The 24,232-nt window shown below is 43.6% G+C and overlaps 1 protein-coding gene across 3 annotated transcripts; it reads right to left on the bottom strand.

Annotated features, from left to right (window-relative positions):
• Window positions 1–4,517: 4,517 nt before the first annotated feature.
• mul1 (mitochondrial E3 ubiquitin protein ligase 1) lies at window positions 4,518–9,625 on the bottom strand. Of its 3 annotated transcripts, none has more exons than XM_084183959.1 (6): window positions 9,598–9,617; window positions 8,735–8,820; window positions 7,067–7,219; window positions 6,160–6,368; window positions 5,648–5,859; window positions 4,518–5,456 (listed from the first exon to the last, which is right to left on the bottom strand). In XM_084183959.1, the coding sequence occupies exons 3-6, from the start codon at window positions 7,184–7,186 to the stop codon at window positions 4,939–4,941; spliced, it is 1,059 nt and encodes a 352-aa protein (XP_084040085.1). In that variant the 5' UTR covers window positions 7,187–7,219; window positions 8,735–8,820; window positions 9,598–9,617; the 3' UTR covers window positions 4,518–4,938. The 3 variants fall into 3 exon arrangements, with proteins under 3 accessions (XP_084040085.1, XP_084040086.1, XP_084040087.1); XM_084183960.1 differs by having other exon boundaries at window positions 9,515–9,615; XM_084183961.1 differs by lacking the exon at window positions 8,735–8,820 and having other exon boundaries at window positions 9,598–9,625.
• Between the last annotated feature and the right edge of the window lie 14,607 nt (window positions 9,626–24,232).

The following is a 24,232-nucleotide window of genomic DNA, read 5'->3' as shown; positions in this document are numbered from 1 at the left end:
CCGTAATAATACAAGTACTTATACCAGTCTCTCCACCAGCCCAGATTGCACAGTGATGTCATTTCCTCTTTTGTCTCTCACCTTGAGACCTGTGAGTTAATTGGCTTCACTGGTATGTAATTACTCTCTCTCTCTCTCTCTCTCTCGCGTTCTCTCTCTGTGTCAGCCCGATTGGGCTGTATATTAGTAGATTTGAAAGGCTACAGCAATTTCTGGAGCAGTAATAATAATAATATGCCATTTAGCAGACGCTTTTATCCAAAGCGACTTACAGTCATGCGTGCATAAATTTTTTTTTTTGTGTATGGTGGTCCCGGGGATCAAACCCACTACCCTGGCGTTACAAACGCCGTGCTCTACCAGCTGAGCTACAGAGCAGTAGTAGAGATCAGGTGAATCTTTTGTTTTCAATGGATCTTTAATCCCATAGTAGTTAGAGAAACACCAAGGAACAAAAGGTGGTTTGTGAAGTAAATAGAACCTTGTTAGTAAAAGATACAGTAAGGTTGGTATGGTTACCACATTTCAGAGGCCACACTGAGAAGGATAAAATAATAGGAAGAATGCTGGTAATTATACAGTAGGTCTTCAGGAGGGAGCCTGCTGAATCAGTGAAGTTGTCTAAGTAGCTATGGTTTGTCCTTTAAGGTCCTCATAAAATGATTACCAGTGAGAGGAGGGCCATTAGGTGCCTCTTGCTTGATTACCTGAGAATAATCTGGTATCCTCAGAGAGTCAGTGAAAACATCCTCTGATGTCACAGCACCCCGAGTCTGTGTAATAACAGGGTCTACCTTATGTCATTATTGATGTATAAAACTGTAATTAACCGAGTATACCAATAATGGTTATATGTTGTAAATGGCTTGTTTAGTGGTAGAAGAGTGCAAAGTGAAGCAAATGATGGGTCAGCCAGGGAGAAGTGAAACAAGGTACACAATTCATTTTCACATTTTAATACTTGACTGTACATTACACACATAGCCCTGTTCAGTGAAAATTGGTGCAACATACACAATATTTAAATAATATATAATTGATGTTTGTCATTCCAAGTTGCAAACAATATGTATGCCAGTTAATTTTTCTGACACAGAGGCACTTCATTTCAGACTATTCCATGCAAGGGCAGATGTTGACAAAAAAGCCCTCAAAACCACATGATCAGAAATGCACATTGGACCATTGGACATTTATGTACTGGCATCTTCTGAGATATTTGGCACAGTTGTGATCATATTCCCCATGACAGCACTGTATTATAAAAATGTGTTGACTGTTACAATCACAAAACAGGAATCATTTTAGTTGTTTCATAGGTAGCTGCCTGATATTAAAATAAGCTTTTCACATTAGAATGAGCAGGCAGTTTGTAGCAACAACATAAGTACAAATAGCACAACCCAAAAGTTCATGATTAAAAAAGCTAGTCCTTCAATTGTCATTCTGTAAAAAAAAACTAGTGGTCATCACTGCCAAAAGGGTATGCAAAAGTTATTAATGTATGCTATTAAAGGTGAAAAACACAACACAGCTTTTAACATTTTGCACAAAATTATTGAAAATGTGCAAGACTGAACAGTACAGTAGCAAAATGCTCAGCCAAGATAGAGTAAAAATAAGAGCAAGTTTAGGATCTGTTTTCCCTCCACATATTATCCCATACAGTCTCCTTTGCATTTACTAGCCTTTGCATTGGGGAATAATTTCAATATCATTAATCATTTAGACTGGATCAATTAATGAAGTTCTATAACAAGTTAAGTAATTTCACAGTCCTTTTCTGTTTGCAAGCCTGGACTAATAGGTATCACTGAAAACGAGAACATTCCAAAGTGCTTTTTTTGCTTAGCAAGGATACTAGGCCTAGGCCTACAGTATTTTTGAGCTTCCAACCGTCTTTTGGGTTATTCTAGACACCGGCAGGAGTTTTTTCTGCTAGGTCTTTCAACTCATCTTCTATTCTGTCATCTTCAATGACAACTGCCGATCAGAAGAAAACACTAAATTGTGAGGATTCACACTCAGATTCTCAGTCAAACTAAGATGGTGGATTTCATACAACTCCACCTATATCTCTATTCATGGAAAGTTCATTTATACATGCTGTGTCCAGTCAAGCCACAGGAAAATATGAACATTTTCCAATGAAAGAGCCCAACTCTGTATTTTTGAACACACACACACCCTATTTTCAAAAGTGTTTATTGAATTTATTGTAATGATTATTTAAAAACATCCTTTGTTGACAATAGTCTCCACCTCGTTTACTTCTCCCAATCTGTCCGAGTTTAGGTGCTTTTAGTCTGTGCAGCACAGTATAAATTGTTGGTATCCTGCAGGCGACACGTGATGGAGACCTGTCCCACGTCGCCATCAGCACCATAATATTTCTCGTTGAAAGGCAATACTCCCGACATGTCTTCACAATACAAACTTAGTCCATAATCGATACTGAAAGACGCCGGTGAAAGACCTGATATCATAATACACTGACATTTATATCGTATAATATCGCTTACATTAAAAAGCATTTATCCAAAGTTTTCTGTCCTCTTTACGAATAAACGGGCCATGTATCGATGGAATACAGTACATTTACAGAATAAAATGACACAGTTGTAAAATATTAGGCTAAATCTTGATAAGGAGAGCGATGCAAAACATTCCCGAGAATTGGCAGAAAATATACGTCACCGACTGAGGTAACATTTTCCTGGTGCATCCACCAGTCTCACCACGACACGCTCGTTAAGTTGCTTTTTTTTTTACCTTCGCGGTTCAATGGGCATCCCCTAATAGTCAACCCATTATGAATCAATAATTAAATATTATTGTATACAGCTTCATCTCCTTTTTAATGAGAAATAACTGATTCAGTCACTTTGTTGGGTAACTTGGGGGACATACTTGATACCTTTCTTAAATTATAAAATGTTTCTATCTTGCACATGTTTTATTTCTGTACTTTCGATGCTTCATATCCAATTCTATGGTTTATGCAAACCATAAAATATCCCTGTTGAAAACATGTATGCAAGGCAGACATCACCCTCTCCTGGCAGCCATAGATATTTCCATAACTGTGAGTGGATAGTTCAGGGGTGTCAAACGTCCGGCCCGCAAACAGGTTTAATCCGGCCCGCGAGATGATTTTGTAAAGTATAAAAATGCGCTGCAATTTTTTAATAAAATAAACTGCTGTTCCAATTGCGTCCACTGGATGGCGCAATAGCAATTGTGTTAAGCAAGCAAACTGTTTATACCGGGGCAGAGCAAGTAGGTCAAGTCTGTGTTTACTCACAGCCGAGACATCAGTGACGCTGCAGTGAAAGCCAGCTACCTCATTGCTAATGAAATCGCAGTGGCTTCAAAACCATTTAGTGAGGGTGAATTTGTAAAAACATGCATGATGAAGGCAGCGGAGATTGTGTGCCCTGAAAAGCGTCAGGCTTTTGTAAATATCAGCCTGACAAGAAACACAGTTGCAGACAGGATTTCCGATCTTTCAGTGGATTTGGACAGCCAGTTGAAGCAAAAAGTAAAGTCATTAATTGCGTTTTTGGTTGCAATTGATGAAAGCACGGACATTACAGATGTTGCACAACTGGCCATTTTCATCCGCGGAGTTGATGACACATTGACCGTCACCGAGGAGTTCGTGGAGTTGGTGCCGATGACAGATACAACGACAGCAGCTGATATTTTTACCGCACTCGTCGGCGCGCTGGACAGGGTCGGAGTGGACTGGTCCCACGCTGTCAGCCTGGCTACATATTGATGCGCTGGTGAAAGCTAAAAGGTGCCAGGTATCAGGAGTCAAATAAACTATGCAACCCCACTTAAAGTGCTACATGAGACACCCTGATATAGTTCTGTGATCTGTGATATACTTCTGTGAATCACTGAGGCATTGTGTGTTTGTGTGTTCTTTGTCCTCAGAACTTTCAAATAACTTGAGGTGTTTTATGATTAATAGTGATGTTGTGCTTTTGGACACACTGTCCTCAGGCTCCAGCTTTATGTTTATATGTTTTTATGTTGATGTGCTATTGTTTTTAATTTATTTTATTTGTATATTTAACCTATTCTTGACTCTGTGGTTCTTGCACTTGTTTGGGGAACAGGATTTCATTCTTTTTATCTACATTTCTGCCTGAGAAATGACCCCCTGATATAGTTCTGTGATCTGTGAAACAGTTCTGTTAATCACTGAGGCATTGTGTGTTTGTGTTCTTTTTCTTTCGAATTTTCAAATAAACTTGACGTGTTTTATGATTAATAGTGATGTTGTGCTTGTACTATTTTGGACACACTGTCCTCAGGCTCCAGCTTTATGTTGTATGTTGATCGTATTAAAACAAAGAAAACAATCTGAAGTTGTTGTTTTTAAGTTATATATACCATGATTTTTCCGGTCCGGCCCACTTGGGAATAGATTTTCCTCCATGTGGCCCCTGAGCTAAAATGAGTTTGACACCCCTGGGATAGTTAGTATACTCCAACTTTGCAAAATAGGTTGAGGATTTGTTTTGTGTCTTTCTTTCTTTATTCAAAATGGCTTTGATGTGCTTTGGAGAAACATTGAGGTGAAGACATTCAACTGAGTTGATTCTACAACTCTCTATGGAAAAAGGACACATCTTTTCCTCAACTGATATAACTCAAATCAACATTTGCATAATGACACAGCATTACAAGTAAGCTTGATCTTTCAAGGAAACTTTAAAGCTACAAGTATCACTTAAAATTATACACAATACATTTCCTGTCACATAAAAAAAGACAATCAAACAAAAAGAAAACAAACAAATACACAGTTACATTTTCAGTGACAGTCTCTCCACCAGCCCAGATTACACAGTGATGTCATTTCCTCTTTTGTCTCTCACCTTTAGATTAGTCCAGTTTCAATTGCCATCACCACGGCATTGTCCATTAGCTGTTATAAAGCGGTACTACCCTCTCTATCGTTGCCCTGCAGATAGGGCACTTCTTTGGCTCTGGAAGAGCCTGGTAGCATTGGTCACAGGCACAGACATGCCCACACTCCAGGAACACACAGCAACGCTCCCGGCTCAGACACACCGTACAGGCACTAGGGGAAACACTAGCCTCCTCTACATTCAGCTTCCTCATCCTCTTCCTCTGATGCTCCTTGAACTCCTCCAGGACGTTCTTCTCCTTCCTCCTCTGTCTGTGGTAAACCCACTTCTTCCACAGGATGAAGAGGAGCGTCGTAGAAGCTACCACACCAAACACCGCGGTCAGGACCCTCCAGACTCTGACGCTGCTCTGTTGCTTCTCCACCAGGGAGTCATAGTTCAGTCGGCTGAGGAAGTACCTCAGGCCCTGCTTGGGAGGCTGGAGCTTCACCAGGTTGTTGTCCAGCACCAGCTCCCCGACCCCGGTCACACTCTCCCCCAGACGCAGCATCTCCTCAGTCTCGTGGATACCTATAATAATAACAAAAACAACAACATGCCATTTAGCTTTTATCTAAAGTGACTTAAAGACTTACATGCATGAATGCATTTTAGTATGGGTGGTCCCAGCGGGAATGTAACCCACAACGCTCTACTAAAGCAGTGTTGACCTTAGCCCTGGGCTTAACTGAGCAACACAGGACCACACAAAAGGACCATACCTTTAGGGCGCTCCCCGCTGATGAAGTGGCCGATGACATTGGTCAGGGACTGGACGGTGGGGTGAAAGTTCTCGTATGTGGTCTCCAGGTCTAGCTCCGAGGAGTCCAGGGGACGGATGACCCGGATGGTGGCGGCCATGGCCATGTCGTGGGATGCCAGGTCAAAGGGCACCGTGTTGGTGCGCTGGTGGATGACCTTTTCACTCTCGTTCCTGACAGGTACAAAATATTAGAGATATCTACAGAGATGTGTATCCACAAAAATATGCACTGTAGAGCATAACGTTATTATCGTCATAAAAATAAATAAAAAAAAGTGAAATGATTTTATGTTTATTTATTCATTCTAAAGGTAACACAAGAGGAACAAAAGTTAACTGTTAGGCCATCGTCAGTGTGTGAGTGTCTTCACACACAAACAATACATCCACACAAACTGAGCCTCCTAACAGCCATCAGTAAGAAAGCGTGCACGAATACATCATAGCACTTCAATGTACTTTAGCACCTACCAGAGATGAGTGGTGCGATTCCACACCATCTTCTTCTCCTTTAGAGTTAACCTCTCGATGACCCCTTTGCAGTTGTCCACAAACTGGCTGTTCAGGGTTTCTTTCACAGATCTCACAACACCTTCGATCACAGCGTACGGGACACATTTTCCTGGTGCTTCTGTCAGGATGTTCTTCAGATCCTGATCAATAGACACTTTCTTGGCTCCCTGTAAAACATAAAGCGTATTGAACAACAATCAAAAACTTCAAATGATCATTGTGATTAAGTGAAATCCCTTCCTGGTAAAACGCAAATGTCTGAACTATTGATAACATCACATTGGATTTCCGGGTGCAGTGCTACTGTATTTAAAGAGATTCTCTGATACTTTTGTATACTTTTTAGCCAGTAGTTAAGAAAGTAGTGCTCACGAGCCAAAAGTGGTCCCCAAAAATTGCGTACTACGTCACATATGTGCAGCTATGTGCATCACGTCATTGCTCACTCTCTCGCTCTGCCGTGTGTGCATCTTGCTAGCTGTCACTCAAATGGCGAGGGGCTAAAGCTCATTGGCTGGAATTCCAATTGATAAGGGGCTGGCCCACGTGGGGGAAAATGGCGCCGCGCAGCTTCCAGTAAACTGTCGCTTTCAAACTAGGGATTTCGTGGCTAATTGAGGTAACACAGTAATTCTGCTCATAGATTATGCATGTACTGTACGAACTACACATTGACAAATACAGCCCAAAGCAAGAGGTTTGAAAAATACTTACTAGACGCCAACGTTCCGGAGCATGTCTTTAAACTCCCCTCAAGATGTGTCACTTGCCAATGATTAGCCTAACCACTAAACACACTCCTAACAGATTTAATGAGATAAGGTAGATAAGAAAGATAGATGAGACAAGCCTATAATGTGATTACCTTTAATCTTGCTACTGTTGTTGTCCTCCTCCTGTACACAGAGTAGAAGACTGCAGTCAGTGCTGAGCTGGTGGTTAATAGCAGGACTTGGGCTGTGGAGGGTTTCCCACTAGAATCCATCCTGTCAGAACACAAGGGCAGTTGTATCCCCACCTGGGATGGGAGTCAGATGACAGTCTATAAAGCTATGGTCATGTGTTAGTTGGACCTTGATGGAATGTATGAATGCCATGCAATTACACTACAGAATTATACTTGGCCAGTTGGCTTGTCAGCCTAATAATCCATATTTACAGAGACTTGACTGACTGTCTGCCACCTAGTTGGGTGATTCTCATGAAACCATGTCTGTAGCACATTGAGTTACAAAACCATGATGCATCTGCAAAAATCAACTATCATTCTGAGGACTAAGATGTGTAGTTTTTGGCTTAGTGTCTTATTATAAATACCTTTTAGCCTGAATGGTGTACATTTTCACCCCAAATTCTCATTACTGAAATGCGTCCAGATTAAATTCTCTGGTAATTTTATAACATTTTACTTTAGAAAAACTTGCTTATTTGAATAAAACACAAAATATGTTGCTGTAGTTGATCCATAAATAATAAAAATTGTATACTAGTTGAAGTTTACATTAAACTATAATATGTATTACATATTGTCTGTTGGCATGTGTCTCATTACCGTAACACTTTTTCAAGTTCCTGTAAAAACTCCAATCAGTTTTGAAATAAAGTTGTATTCACCCATGATGCATCATCTAGAGGAGTAGTATAAGTTAAGGACATTTATTTGATTATATGCCTTCAGAATTAGGTTCTTATTCTCCAACAGCCCCTTTACCCCACTTGGCCTTCTCATTACCGAAATGGGTAAAAAGCTCAAATTGGGAAAAAGTCAGATTTAATTTTATTATAATTGTATAATTTCATATTAAATATTTGATCCCAGAAAAATGTAAATGTTCCATACGCACAAAAACCTTATTCTCTCAAATTCTGTGCACAAATCTGTTTACATCCCTGTTAGTGAGCATTTCTCCTTTGCCAAGATAATCCATCCACCTGACAGGTGTGGCATATCAAGAAGCTGATTAAACAGCATGATCATTATACAGGTGCATCTCGTGCTGGGAACAATAAAAGGCCACTCTAAAATGTGCAGTTTTGTCACACAACACAATGCCACAGATGTGTCAAGTTTTGAGGGAGCGTGCAATTGGCATGCTGACTGCAGGAATGTCCACCAGAGCTGTTGCCAGAGCATTGAATGTTCATTTCTCTACCATAAGCCGCCTCCAACGTCATTTAAGAGAATTTGGCAGTACGTCCATCCGGCCTCACAACTGCAGACCATGTGTATGGCGTCGTATGGGCGAGCGGTTCACTGATTTTAACATGGTAAACAGCGTGCCCCATGGTGGCGGTGGGGTTATGGTATGGGCAAGCATATGCTACGGACAACGAACAAAATTCCATTTTATCAATGGCAATTTGAATCCATAGAGATACCGTGACGAGATCTTGAGGCCCATGGTGAAGCCATTCATCCGCCGCCATCACCTCATGTTTCAGCATGATAATGCACGGCCCCATGTCGCAAGGATCTGTACACAATTCCTGGAAGCTGAAAATGTCCCAGTTCGTCCATGACCTGAATACTCACCAGACATGTCACCCATTGAGCATGTTTGGGATGCTCTGGATCGACGTAAACGACAGCATGTTCCAGTTCCCGCCAATATCCAGAAACTTCGCACAGCCATTGAAGAGGAGTGGGACAACATCACACAGGCAACAATCAACAGCCTGATCAACTCTATGTGAAGGAGATGTGTCTTGCTGCATTAGGCAAATAAATGGTGGTCACACCAGATACTGACTGGTCTTCTAATCCACGCCCAATCTTTTTTTTTTTTTAAGGTATCAGTGACCAACATATGCATATCTGTATGCCCAGTCATGTGAAATCCATAACTCAGTAAAATATTTGAAATTGTTGCGTTTATATTTTTGTTCAGTATAGATAAGTAGAGATCCTAATCTCTATGATCCAAGAGGAAATTTCGTGAATAATGACACGATTTTTTGGTCAAATTTCGTGAGAATGACCCAGCTATTATTCCTGTAGCTAACGAAATCGAGGACTCACATTTAGGGCCAGCAAAAATATATTTGGGTTGACTGACCTTCTGGAGGTGAGTGACCATTTCAAATGCTTAGCTAATGATAACAATGCAGTCGCCAAAATACAAAAAATATATATAAAATGTGGTATCGTGCAATTATACAAAATATATTGACTGAACATGAAAACCTGTCGCTAGCTAGCAAGATAGATATATTGTTGACATTGCGCTAGCTAATAGTTAACGTAGCTAGCTAAGGGCTCTGTAATTTAGCCCTGCACTGACGTAGATAGTTTGTAAACACACAGATCTCTCACCCAGCAAATTACGTTTATATTTTAAAACCTATCGATTTCCTTCCAAGATTAGATAAAAACAGCCACAAGTAGCTAGCACTCACCCTCCACTTTCTCACAGTAAACACTATTTCCGGGTTCCTTTTCTCACTTCAAAATAAAAGTTATTTCAATGTGGTCACTTGACCAGCAGGTAACAGTGTTCAATCATTTATCAAGTGAAAAGCTTCTACTTATTCTTCTACTTCTGTGGGTTTTATGGCAGACTACAACCCCAAAAGGTCTATTACCGCTACCAACTGGACGGGGTTGAAAAACCAAGGTAAAAATAAAACCCATACGTGATAGGGGAAACTAACTTAATCCACCCAAAATAAAACAATTAAAAAAACACATTGACGAAACTAAAACACCAAAACTCCCACTTCTTCCTTCCTTCAAATCTCCATGTCCCTTCTCAGGCTCTATGACCTGAGAGGGTTGTACAGCTTGTGACAATACTCCATGCAACTCCTCCGCCAAGAAGTCTTTCAGTCCCAGGAACCGTTCCGCCACATCCACAAAGATATCTATTTTCCTGGACTTCCTCTCCACCTTGGCAGTGCAATTAATCACCATAACTATAAAGAAGAACAACAAAATCAAAACAAGGCCGCCTCTCGTGATCCTCACAGCCTTCACTTTACTCAGCACCCTCTCCACCAGTTTGGATATTTCAAATGGATTCTTCAAAATTGGTAATCCAATCAGCTGCTCCTCATTAACAAAATGTACTCATACAAGATATGAAGGGACATTCTCGTCACTGTATGCTACATTTGTCACGTTCGTCGGTGAGAGATGAGGACCAAGGCGCAGCGTTGAATGTGAACATATTTATTTAATTTGATGATCACACGATCAAAACAACAAAACGATGACGTGACAGTCAATGGTCATACACAAACCAAATACGAACAAGAAACCACAAATAATGAATGCCTAACGGCTACCTAAGTATGACTCCCAATCAGAGACAACGAGCTACAGCCGTCTCTGATTGGGAGCCACCCTGGCCAACATAGATATACAACAACTAGAACATAAACAAATGAAAACTCACACCCTGGCTCAACATACTAGAGTCCCCAGAGCCAGGGCGTGACAGTACCCCACCCTAAAGGCGCGGACTCCGACCGCGCCAACCAAATACCACAGGGGAGGGATCGGGTGGGCACTCCGCCTTGGCGGCGGATCCGGCTCCGGGCATGATCTCCACTCGCTCTCCAACCCCCCAAGGTACCCCTGGTCCGGTCTGGCCCCGCTGGCCGGAGCTGGACTGCACACTGGTGGAGCGGATTGCTCTAGCTCCGGCGTGAAGCATCTGACCGGTGCCGGACCAGCCACCGGTGGAACAGGCACGGGCCGTGCCGGACTGACGACGCACACCACTGGCTTGGTGTGGGGAGCAGGAGCGGGCCGAGCCGGGCTGTCGAAGCGCACCCCTGACTTGGTGCGGGGAGCAGGAACGGGCCGAGCCGGGCTGACGAAGCGCACCACTGACTTGGTGCGGGGAGCAGGAACGGGCCGAGCCGGGCTGACGAAGCGCACCACTGACTTGGTGCGGGGAGCAGGAACGGGCCGAGCCGGGCTGACGAAGCGCACCACTGACTTGGTGCGGGGAGCAGGAACGGGCCGAGCCGGGCTGACGAAGCGCACCACTGACTTGGTGCGGGGAGCAGGAACGGGCCGAGCCGGGCTGACGAAGCGCACCACTGACTTGGTGCGGGGAGCAGGAACGGGCCGAGCCGGGCTGACGAAGCGCACCACTGGCCTGGTGCGGGGAGCAGGAACAGGCCGGACCGTACTGGGGACACACACCACTGGTCCTACGCCGGGATCTGGAATGGGCCGGACCGGACTGGTAACACACCCCAGTACCTCTCGCCGTGCCTCTACACCTTCCACCCCCTCTTCGACCAGTGGCCCCCGTAACCTGGCGGCCTCCTCTGCCAACCCGCTGGGCCGCTCTGCCGCGGTCTCCTGCTGGCCCGTCGTCCACGGCGTTAGCCCCCCCCTAAAAAATTTCTGGGCGTCTCTCCCCGTGGACCAGGCCTCCATGTCTCTCGCCAGACTCTCACCCCACTGCTCCAAAGTCCAACCTCTCTCCTCTTCGCTTGGCTTGGCCCAGTCGAGACTCTTACTCCACTGCTCCCAAGTCCATCCTCTCTCTTCTTTACGCTGCTTGGTCCTGTTATGGTGGTTTCTTCTGTCACGTTCGTCGGTGAGAGATGAGGACCAAGGCGCAGCGTTGAATGTGAACATATTTATTTAATTTGATGATCACACGATCAAAACGATGACGTGACAGTCAATGGTCATACACAAACCAAATACGAACAAGAAACCACAAATAATGAATGCCTAACGGCTACCTAAGTATGACTCCCAATCAGAGACAACGAGCTACAGCCGTCTCTGATTGGGAGCCACCCTGGCCAACATAGATATACAACAACTAGAACATAAACAAATGAAAACTCACACCCTGGCTCAACATACTAGAGTCCCCAGAGCCAGGGCGTGACAACATTACTCCACTTTCTATTATTTCGGACAATATTCCAACTCTCCTTGATTCCCCCACCATTATAGTCATGCTCCACATCAGCGTCCGCTTACGCCATCTTTCTTTCCGACCATTTGACTGACTCCCAAGTGAAAAGCACATCACAGATTCGTTATTATAGGCGTATGGGCTCTGTGATATGAAATTAGATTATATCACATGTTTATATAAAGTTTTAATGGATTGTTAGAATGATGAACAACCATTGATTTCATGACAAACAATATTGTGTAAAGGAAACATGTATTTAACTTCAAAATGTATTGCCTAGCTAGTGGTGTATAGAATAAAAGAAGCACTGAAACATAAACACTGAGAAGCCTTTTTATTCTTGGTAATCTTAATAACTCAATGTAGTCTGTTTGAAAAATACAAATAACAGAAAGGAAAATCCTAGGGTAGGTTTATGCATTGTATTGTGTGAGAGACCTTAGTATTACACAAGCATTTCACTACACCCGCAACAACATCTGCTAAATATGTGTATGCAACCAATACAATTTGATTGGATTTTGATTTGATTACAAGCAGCTACAGGAAACAACAAGGTGGGAGTTGGAGTAATTGTGTGAAGCATCACTGCACTTGTGTTGCTGCCAATGTTTTTTGTTACCTCATTCTCTTGTAAAGACGTTGGCCTACATGAATAGGTAGGGTGGCCTACATGAATAATGTAGGTAGGGTGGCCTACATGAATAGGTAGGATGGCCTACATGAAAAGGTAGGGTGGCCTATATGAATAGGTAGGGTGGCCTACATGAATAGGCAGGCTGGCCTACATGAATAGGCAGGGTGGCCTACATGAATAAGTAGGGTGGCCTACATGAATAGGTAGACTGGCCTACATGAATAGGTAGGGTGGGCTACATGAATAGGTAGGGTGACCTACATGAATAGGTCGGCTGGCCTACATGAATAGGTAGGGTGGCCTACATGAATAGGTATGGTGACCTACATGAATAGGTAGGGTGGCCTACATGAATAGGTAGGGTGACCTACATGAATAGGTAGGGTGACCTAGATGAATAGGTAGGTTGGCCTACATGAATAGGTAGGGTGGCCTACATTAATAGATAGGCTGGCCTACATGAATAGGTAGGGTGGCCTACATGAATAGGTAGGGTGGCTACATTAATAGGTAGGGTGGCTACATGAATAGGTAGGGTGACCTACATGAAAATGTAGGCTGGCCTACATTTATAGGTAGGGTGGCCTACATGAATAATGTAGGTAGGGTGGCCTACATGAATAGGTAGGGTGGCCTGCATGAATAGGTAGGCTGGCCTACATGAATAGGTAGGGTGGCCTACATGAATAGGTAGGTAGACTTACATGAATAGGTAAGGTGGCCTGCATGAATAGGTAGGGTCGGCTACATGAATAGGTAGGCTGGTCTACATGATTAGGTAGGCTGGCCTACATGAATAGGTAGGGTGCCCCTTACATTAATAGGTTGGCTGGCCTACATGAATAGGTAGGGTGGCCAACATTAATAGGTAGGGTGACCTACATGAATAGGTAGGGTGACCTAGATGAATAGGTAGGGTGGGCTACATGAATAGGTAGGGTGGCATACATGAATAGGTAGGGTGACCTACATGAATAGGTAAGGTGGGCTACATTAATAGGTAGGGTGACCTACATGAATAGGTAGGCTGGCCTACATGAATAGGTAGGGTGACCTACATGAATAGGTATGGTGACCTACATGAATAGGTAGGGTGACTGACATGAATAGGTAGGGTGGCCTACATGAATAGGTAGCGTTTCCTACATGAATAGGTAGGGTGGCCTACATGAATAATGTAGGTAGGGTGGCCTACATGAATAGGTAGACTGGCCTACATGAATAGGTAGGGTGGGCTACATGAATAGGTAGGGTGACCTACATGAATAGGTCGGCTGGCCTACATGAATAGGTAGGGTGGCCTACATGAAAATGTAGGCTGGCCTACATGAATAAGTAGGGTGGCCTAAATGAATAATGTAGGTAGTGTGGCCTACATGAATAGGTAGACTGGCCTACATGAATAGGTAGGGTGGGCTACATGAATAGGTAGGGTGACCTACATGAATAGGTCGGCTGGCCTACATGAATAGGTAGGGTGGCCTACATGAATAGGTCGGCTGGCCTACATGAATAGGTAGGGTGGCCTACATGAATAGGTAGGGTGGCATACATGAATAGGTAGGGTGACCTACATGAAAATGTAGGCTGGCCTACATGTATAGGTAGGGTGGCCTACATGAATAATGTAGGTAGGGTGGCCTACATGAATAGGTAGTGTGGCCTGCATGAATAGGTAGGCTGGCCTACATGAATAGGTAGGTAGGCCTACTTGAATAGATAGGCTGGCCTACATGAATAGGTAGGGTGGCCTACATGAATAATGTAGGTAGGGTGGCCTACATGAATAGGTAAGGTGGCCTGCATGAATAGGTAGGGTCGGCTACATGAATAGGTAGGGTGGCCTACATAATTAGGTAGGCTTGCCTACATGAATAGGTAGGGTGCCCCTTACATTAATAGGTTGGCTGGCCTACATGAATAGGTAAGGTGGCCAACATGAATAGGTAGGGTGACCTACATGAATAGGTAGGGTGACCTAGATGAATAGGTATGGTGACCTACATGAATAGGTAGGGTGACCTACATGAATAGGTATGGTGACCTACATGAATAGGTAGGGTGGCTACATGAATAGGTAGGGTGGCCTACATGAAAATGTAGGCTGGTCTACATTTATAGGTAGGGTGGCCTACATGAATAATGTAGGTAGGGTGGCCTACATGAATAGGTAGGGTGGCCTGCATGAATAGGTAGGCTGGCCTTCATGAATAGGTAGGGTGGCCTACATGAATAGGTAGGTAGGCCTACATGAATAGGTAAGGTGGCCTGCATGAATAGGTAGGGTCGGCTACATGAATAGGTAGGCTGGTCTACATGATTAGGTAGGCTGGCCTACATGAATAGGTAGGGTGCCCCTTACATTAATAGGTTGGCTGGCCTACATGAATAGGTAGGGTGGCCAACATGAATAGGTAGGGTGACCTACATGAATAGGTAGGGTGACCTAGATGAATAGGTAGGGTGGCCTACATGAATAGGTAGGGTAGCCTACTTGAATAGATAGGCTGGCCTACATTAATAGGTAGGGTGGGCTACATGAATAGGTAGGGTGGCATACATGAATAGGTAGGGTGACCTACATGAATAGGTAAGGTGGGCTACATTAATAGGTAGGGTGACCTACATGAATAGGTAGGCTGGCCTACATGAATAGGTAGGGTGACCTACATGAATAGGTATGGTGACCTACATGAATAGGTAGGGTGACTGACATGAATAGGTAGGGTGGCCTACATGAATAGGTAGCGTTTCCTACATAAATAGGTAGGGTGGCCTACATGAATAATGTAGGTAGGGTGGCCTGCATGAATAGGTAGACTGGCCTACATGAATAGGTAGGGTGGGCTACATGAATAGGTAGGGTGACCTACATGAATAGGTCGGCTGGCCTACATGAATAGGTAGGGTGGCCTACATGAAAATGTAGGCTGGCCTACATGAATAAGTAGGGTGGCCTAAATGAATAATGTAGGTAGTGTGGCCTACATGAATAGGTAGACTGGCCTACATGAATAGGTAGGGTGGGCTACATGAATAGGTAGGGTGACCTACATGAATAGGTCGGCTGGCCTACATGAATAGGTAGGGTGGCCTACATGAATAGGTCGGCTGGCCTACATGAATAGGTAGGGTGGCCTACATGAATAGGTAGGGTGGCATACATGAATAGGTAGGGTGACCTACATGAAAATGTAGGCTGGCCTACATGTATAGGTAGGGTGGCCTACATGAATAATGTAGGTAGGGTGGCCTACATGAATAGGTAGTGTGGCCTGCATGAATAGGTAGGCTGGCCTACATGAATAGGTAGGTAGGCCTACTTGAATAGATAGGCTGGCCTACATGAATAGGTAGGGTGGCCTACATGAATAATGTAGGTAGGGTGGCCTACATGAATAGGTAAGGTGGCCTGCATGAATAGGTAGGGTCGGCTACATGAATAGGTAGGGTGGCCTACATAATTAGGTAGGCTGGCCTACATGAATAGGTAGGGTGCCCCTTACATTAATAGGTTGGCTGGCCTACATGAATAGGTAAGGTGGCCAACATGAATAGGTAGGGTGACCTACATGAATAGGTAGGGTGACCTAGATGAATAGGTATGGTGACCTACATGAATAGGTAGGGTGACCTACATGAATAGGTATGGTGACCTACATGAATAGGTAGGGTGACCTACATGAATAGGTAGGGTGGCCTACATGAATAGGTAGGGTGACATACATGAATAGGTAGGGTGACCTACATGAATAGGTAGGGTGGCCTACATGAATAGGTAGGGTGACCTACATGAATAGGTAGGGTGGCCTACATTAATAGGTAGGGTGGCCTACATGAATAGGTAGGGTGACCTACATGAATAGGTAGGGTGACCTACATAAATAGGTAGGGTGACCTACATGAATAGGTAGGGTGACTGACATGAATAGGTAGGGTGACCTACATGAATAGGTAGGGTGACCTACATGAGTAGGTAGGGTGACCTACATGAGTAGGTAGGGTGACCTACATGAATAGGTAGGGTTACCTACATTAATAGGTAGGGAGGCCTACATTAATAGGTAGGGTGACCTACATGAATAGGTAGGGTGACCTACATGAATAGGTAGGGTGACCTACATGAATAGGTAGGGTGACCTACATGAATAGGTAGGGTGGCCTACATGAATAGGTAGGGTGACCTACATGAATAGGTAGGGTGGCCTACATTAATAGGTAGGGTGGCCTACATGAATAGGTAGGGTGACCTACATGAATAGGTAGGGTGACCTACATAAATAGGTAGGGTGACTGACATGAATAGGTAGGGTGACCTACATGAATAGGTAGGGTGACCTACATGAGTAGGTAGGGTGACCTACATGAGTAGGTAGGGTGACCTACATGAATAGGTAGGGTTACCTACATTAATAGGTAGGGAGGCCTACATTAATAGGTAGGGTGACCTACATGAATAGGTAGGGTGACCTACATGAATAGGTAGGGTGACCTACATGAATAGGTAGGGTGGCCTACATGAATAGGTAGGGTGACCTACATGAATAGATAGGGTGACCTACATGAATAGGTAGGGTGGCCTACATGAATAGGTAGGGTGACCTACATGAATAGGTAGGGTGACCTACATGAGTAGGTAGGGTGACCTACATTAATAGGTAGGGTGACCTACATGAGTAGGTAGGGTGACCTACATTAATAGGTAGGGTGACCTACATGAGTAGGTAGGGTGACCTACATGAATAGGTAGGGTGACCTACATGAGTAGGTAGGGTGACCTACATGAATAGGTAGGGTGACCTACATGAGTAGGTAGGGTGACCTACATGAATAGGTAGGGTGACCTACATGAGTAGGTAGGGTGACCTACATGAATAGGTAGGGTGGCTACATGAGTAGATAGGATGACCTACATGAATAGGTAGGGTGACCTACATGAATAGGTAGGGTGACCTACATGAATAGGTAATTCGCTGAAGAAGCACAAGAGGAGAATAAAATAAGAACAAAAATACTTGATATCAAACTGGGATACGTCACATGATTATTTTACTGGTTGACGCGATGAATACACTTTATATAAACTACAATGATGCAATGGAGAAGTGCAGTGGCAATAAAGATGAAGAGTATCAAATTATTCAGGGTGAAATATAGTGTCAGCATGCAGCAGTGGGAAAAGCAGCCTTCAGTTCAGAACCATTCAATTGAGCCTGATGTGCAATCTTAGTCCCATAAATCCACTGACTGACTGTCACTCACTCCGCCCAGCCCCACATACAGCAGCCATTCACTTCTTTGTAACTACGCCTGTGTCCCAAATGGCACCCTATTCCCTACATAGTTTACTATTTTTTACCAGAGCCCTATGGGCCCTAGTCAAAGTAGTACACAATAGGGAATAGGGTGCATTTGGGACGCATACTATGAGTTTTTTGGGGCAATCATAATGAATAGAGGATTAGCATAATATCTCCCTGCTTCGTCAGCTCGTTTCCACACTGAACAGTCACTGCCAATTTGTTATTCAGTTACATTGTAGTGTTTTTCAGGTTTTATGGAATGAGCTGGCAGGGCAAGTGGCCCCAGAATTGGTTTCCCAAAAATTATTTGTGGTTAAATAAGTAGTGCAATGAAATACAATATCAAATCAAATGTATTGGTCACATACACATGGTTAGCAGATGTTATTGCGAGTGTAGCGAAATGCTTGTGCTTCTAGTTCAGACAGTGCAGCAATATCTAGCAAGTAATATCTAACAGTTCCACAACAAATACCTAATACACACAAATCTAAGTAAAATAATGGAATAAGAATATATAAATATATGGATGAGCAATGTCATTATCAGAGTGGCATAGGCTAAGATGCAATAGATAGTATAAAATACAGTATATACATATGAGATGGTTAATGAAAGATATGTAAACATTATTAAGATAGTATAGAATACAGTATATACATATGAGATGGGTAATGCAAGATATGTAAACATTATTAAAGTGGAATTATTAAAGTGACTAGTGTTCCATTTATTAAATAGGCCAGTGATTTTCAAGTCTGTATGTAGGCAGCAGCCTCTCTGTGCTATTGATGGCTGTTTAACAGTCTGATGGCCTTGAGATAGAAACAGTTTTTCAGTCTCTCGGTCCCAGCTTTGATGCACCTGTAGTGACCTCGCCTTCTGGATGATAGCGGGGTGAACAGGCAGTGGCTCGGGTGGTAGTTGTCCTTGATTATCTTTTTGGCCTTCCTGTGACATCGGGTGCTGTAGATGTCCTGGAGGGCAGGTAGTTTGCCCCCGGTGATGCGTTGTGCAGACCGCACCACCCTCTGGAGAGCCCTGCGGTTGTGGGCGGTGCAGTTGCCATACCAGGCGGTGATACAGCCCGACAGGATGCTCTCAATTGTGCATCTGTAAAAGTTTGTGAGGGTTTTAGGTGACAGGCCAAATTTCTTCAGCCTCCTGAGGTTGAAGAGATGCTGTTGCGCCTTCTTCACCACACTGTCTGTGTGGGTGGACCATTTCAGTTTGTCAGTGATATGTACGCCGAGGAACTTAAAACTTTCCACCTTCTCCACTGCGGTGTCATCGATGTGGATAGGGGGGTACTCCCTCTGCTGTTTCCTGAAGTCCACAATCATCTCCTTTGATGTTGAGTGAGAGATTATTTTCCTGACACCACACTCCGAGAGCCCTCACCTCCTCCCTGTAGGCTGTCTCATCGTTGTTGGTAATCAAGCCTACTACTGTTGTGTCATCTGCAAACTTGATGATTGAGTTGGAGGCGTGCATGGCTACGCAGTCATGGGTGAACAGGGAGTACAGGAGGGGGCTGAGCACACACCCTTGTGGGGCCCCAGTGTTGAGGATCAGCGAAGTGGAGATGTTGTTGCACAGTGCGGGGTTGAGACCCAGGGCCTCAAGCTTAATGATGAGCTTGGAGGGTACTATGGTGTTGAATGCTGAGCTATAGTCAATGAACAGCATTCTTACATAGGTATTCCTCTTGTCCAGATGGGATAGGGCAGTGTGCAGTGTGATGGCGATTGCATCGTCTGTAGACCTATTGGGGCGGTAAGTAAATTGAAGTGGGTCTAGGGTGACAGGTAAGGTGGAGGTGATATGATCCTTGACTCTCAAAGCACTTCATTTAGTTCAGTTACCTTTGCATTCTTGGGTACAGGAACAATGGTGGTCATCTTGAAGCATGTGGGGACAGCAGACTGGGATAGGGAGAGATTGAATATGTCCTTAAACACACCAGCCAGCTGTTCTGGGCATGCTCTGAGGACGCGGCTAGGAATGCCGTCTGGGCCGGCAGCCTTGCGAGGGCTAACATGTTTAAATGTCTTACTCACGTCGGCCATGGAGAAGAATAGCCCACAGTCCTTGGTAGCTGGCCTCATCGGTGGCACTGTGTTATCCTCAAAGCGGGCAAAGAACTTGTTTAGCTTGTCATGCAGCAAGACGTCGGTGTCCGCGACGTGGCTGTTTTCCTATTATAGTCTGTGATTGTCTGTAGACCCTGCCACATACGTCTCGTGTCTGAGCCGTTGACTTGCGACTCCACTTTGTCTCGATATTGACGTTTTGCCTGTTTGATTGTCTTGCGGCGGGAACGACCACTCTGTTTGTATTCTGCCATATTCCCCATCACCTTGCCATGGTTAAATGCGGTGGTTCGTGCTTTCAGTTTTTCGCGAATGCTGCCATCTATCCACGGTTTCTGGTTAGGGTAGATTTAAAAAGTCACAGTGGGTACAACATCTCCTATACACTTCCTTATAAACCCACTCACCGAATCAGCGTATACGTCTATATTATTCTCAGAGGCTACCCGGAAGTCACAGGATGCAGAATGCACAAACAACGTGTGACAAGGGTGCTAGACGTACAAAGCATATGCCTGTACTTCCCTACAACATGTTGGATAAATGTGGATTTATGTATTTGAATCTCTCCATCTCTGTATGTCTGTGCTAATTGGGTGCAGCACAGAGATTTGAAAGCAGGATACGTCACAGATGGAAACAACTCTACTGTACTTTTCAAATACGTTTTTAAGATCTCTATAATGAGACAACAAGAATAATATGGGTACAACAACAAAATTCCCTCAAACACTGTATGAGAGAGTAGGCTGAATCAGTGGACTGAATCAGTAGACTGAATCAGACTTTGATATCATTCAACTGACAGCTGAAAGATTATGAGAGAACTTGGAGCTCCCAAACTCCAAATAAGGAGAGGTGTAGGCAGCATAACCTCTTCCATATCAACTCAAAAAGGGAATCGAAAATGCCTGAGGGCTTTTTCTCAATATTAATCACCTTGATGCAGTCATCTAGTTACGGTGGAAAGTGTCCCTTCCTTCCTGTAGAAAGACAGAGCCCCACCGCTCCATTGCTAACCTCTCTACCTCCCATGTCTCTGTCTGTTTTCCTAATGCCTTCCTGCACCCATCTACCCATCCACCCATCCATGTGGAGGTATAGACAGAAATAGCCCTGGCTGGCAGATGGAAGATAGAAAAGGGGAGAAACTTTGAGGGAGGAGTGCAGGGAGGCAGGGAGGGAACCAGATGAGTCCGTCTCGATGCTGTGGAGCACATCGCTGGAGGCATGGAAACATGGAGGCATGGCTATGACTGATGCAGATGTGTCTTAACGTACGTTACACCTAGTACACCTCTTCAGGATCAGATGTCACCTGAACAGACGTCACCCCAGTATGCATGCACGCACACACGCACACGTTAAAGAAAATGAGAGACTATGGAAATCTAATTTCTTAAAGCATTTTAGGTCACAATCTAATCATGCAGATTGTGACAGCATGTTGCGAGTGTTTTTGTTTGTGAATGAAATAGCAATTACATGATGATAGAATGTAATCAAATAGTTCTGGGAAATGGTTATTAGGAGAACGAGTAGTGATGTCATTGCCAATATCTCTTGTTTGCATGTTGCCAAGATTCTTTGATAGCTATACTCTCATTTAGTCCACTAAATATTTCAAACAAAATAACATGCTCTGCCATTGTGAGTGGCCTTGGTTTAGATGGGTTGCTACATAGGTCTAGCTCCAGGCCTGAATGTGTCGCCTTTTGGTTGGGAATGATGTGCGTCCTCATCTGATAGTCTAGTGTGTCCTCCTGTGCGGTCTCTGCCGTGCTTGTGAACGGTCTTTTCATGCTGTCAGTTCTCAGAGAATCTACAATATTAATCAAATCTACCAGCTCTTTGTACCTGCTCATCAAATGTAGCTAGCTACCTGCTCTTTGTACCTGCTCATCAAATGTAGCTAGCTACCTGCTCTTTCATCAAAATGTGCAAAGTAAATCTGTGTGGCGAGGAATGTTACAGAAATTGTAAAGAAGGATTCCACCATTTCTTTATCTCACATTTGTTATGATATTTCTCTCTGTTTCGCCAAAGGGGGGGATAAGGATCTTTAACTGAGACAGTGATTAACAGCCCTTGACATCTTTAAAATATTTAAATTTTGACACAGATTAAACATAGAAATCAAAGATACTATACCATGGATACATGTTGCTCTGAGCAGAGCCAGAGTGATTGTGATGTCTGCTATTTCTATTACAGTATTGTAACTACTTTACCCTTTGATGCTTGGCTATATCAAATCCGATGGACTGTACTGACTATTGACGATATTACATTGAGAAAAATGTCATATTTTATTATAGAGCACAGCTGGAGACTTGTAAACACCCGTAGAAAGCACTCAAAGCACTCACTCAAAGCTCTCACTCAAAGCACTCACACAAAGCACTCACTCTTTTTTATTTTCTCTGTACTTATTCCAAGGGCTTTGGAGTGTTTATAAAGAAATTACCCTGTTATTTCCCTCCCCTTCATATAAAAGCATGTGATCAGACAGAAACCATCTCACTTAGTAGTTAAAGATATTAAAATCAGACGGCATTCTGAGTAGGTACAGTACAGGCTGAATATTAAAAGCCTGGAGGGTTGCCTTTGAGGGTTACACCAAACAAAAGCACCCCAGGATGAATAAGGAAGCTATTTGACACAGGCGGGTTTTATGGCAGTTTTTCATTTCCTCTTCCTGTCTGTCCTTTAGAAAACTTCAAATGTGGAGAGCATTTATATACCTACATGCAGAATGCGGAATTACATAATGCATAATGCAAATGATGCTAAATCATTCCAACAGAGGTGCCATTAATCTAGCCACTGTCAGGTGTTTCAATAACAGGGTAGGGAGTGCAGGAAAATATTCTACATCTAAAGAAGCAGCGTTGAAGGATTTTTTGTATGAAGCTGTACGTTTGGTACTGTAGAACTGGGCATACTGTATGGAAGATTTGTACAAAACATCTTCTGTATACTGTACAAAACATTTGTATTAGAGTAGGCGACAGCAGTACCTTATATTGCTCATAAGGCTCTTGCGTTCAGGATATATTGAATGCAGTGAGTCAGATGTTTCTGTGACAGTTCTCTATAAATGTCATGTTTGGGAACATGATGCACATAATTTCCATAAATTCCAAACCTTCCCATAAGTTCTAAGGATGTTGCCACAACTCTTATCTTTCTTCCTATTCATTCCTTCGATCAATACCCCACTACTCCAACTAATAAATCACCTATAGCATGATGCCCATTCACTCTTAGAAAAAAGGGTTCCAAAAGGGTTCTTTGCGAACCATTTTGATCAGAATTACCCTTTTTGAAAGACAAGGGTTCTTTGTAAGGCAAAGGGTTCTAATGTATTGTCATAAATCCACTGAAAAAAATATAAACGCAACATGTAAAGTGTTGGTCCCATGTTTCATGAGCTGAAATAAAAGATCTCAGAAGTTTTCCATTTGCACAAAAAGCTTATTTTTCTCAATTATTTTGCACAAATCTGTTTACATCCCTGTTAGTGAGCATTTCTCCTTTGCCAAGATAACCTGACAGGTGTGGCTTATCAAGAAGCTGATTAAACAGCATGACCATTACACAGGTGTACCTTGTGCTGGGAACATTAAAAGGCCACTCTAAAATGTGCAGTTTTGTCACACAACACAATGCCACAGATGTCTCAAGTGTTGAGGGAGCATGCAATTGGCATGCTGGCTGCAGGAATGTCCACCAGAGCTGTTGCCAGAGAATTGAATGGTCATTTCTTTACCATAAGCCCCCTCCAACGTCATTTTAGAGAATTTGGCAGTACGTCCAACCGGCCTCACAACTTCAGACCACGTATATGGCGTCGTGTGGCGAGTGGTTTGCTGATGTCCTGATGTCAATACTGTGAACAGAGTGCACCATGGTGGCGGTGGGGTTATGGTATGGGCAGGCATAAGCTACAGACAACAAACACAATTGCATTTTATCGATGGAAATTTGAATCCATAGAGATACCGTGACAAGATCCTGAGGGTCATTGTCGTGCCATTTATCCGCCGCCATCACCTAATGTTTCAGCATGAAAATGCATGCCCCCATGTCTCAAGGATATGTACA

Source organism: Coregonus lavaretus, assembly GCF_964263955.1.
Source record: "Coregonus lavaretus genome assembly, chromosome: 20".
Lineage (NCBI taxonomy): Eukaryota > Metazoa > Chordata > Actinopteri > Salmoniformes > Salmonidae > Coregonus > Coregonus lavaretus.
This window is presented reverse-complemented; position numbering and strand designations above follow the sequence as displayed.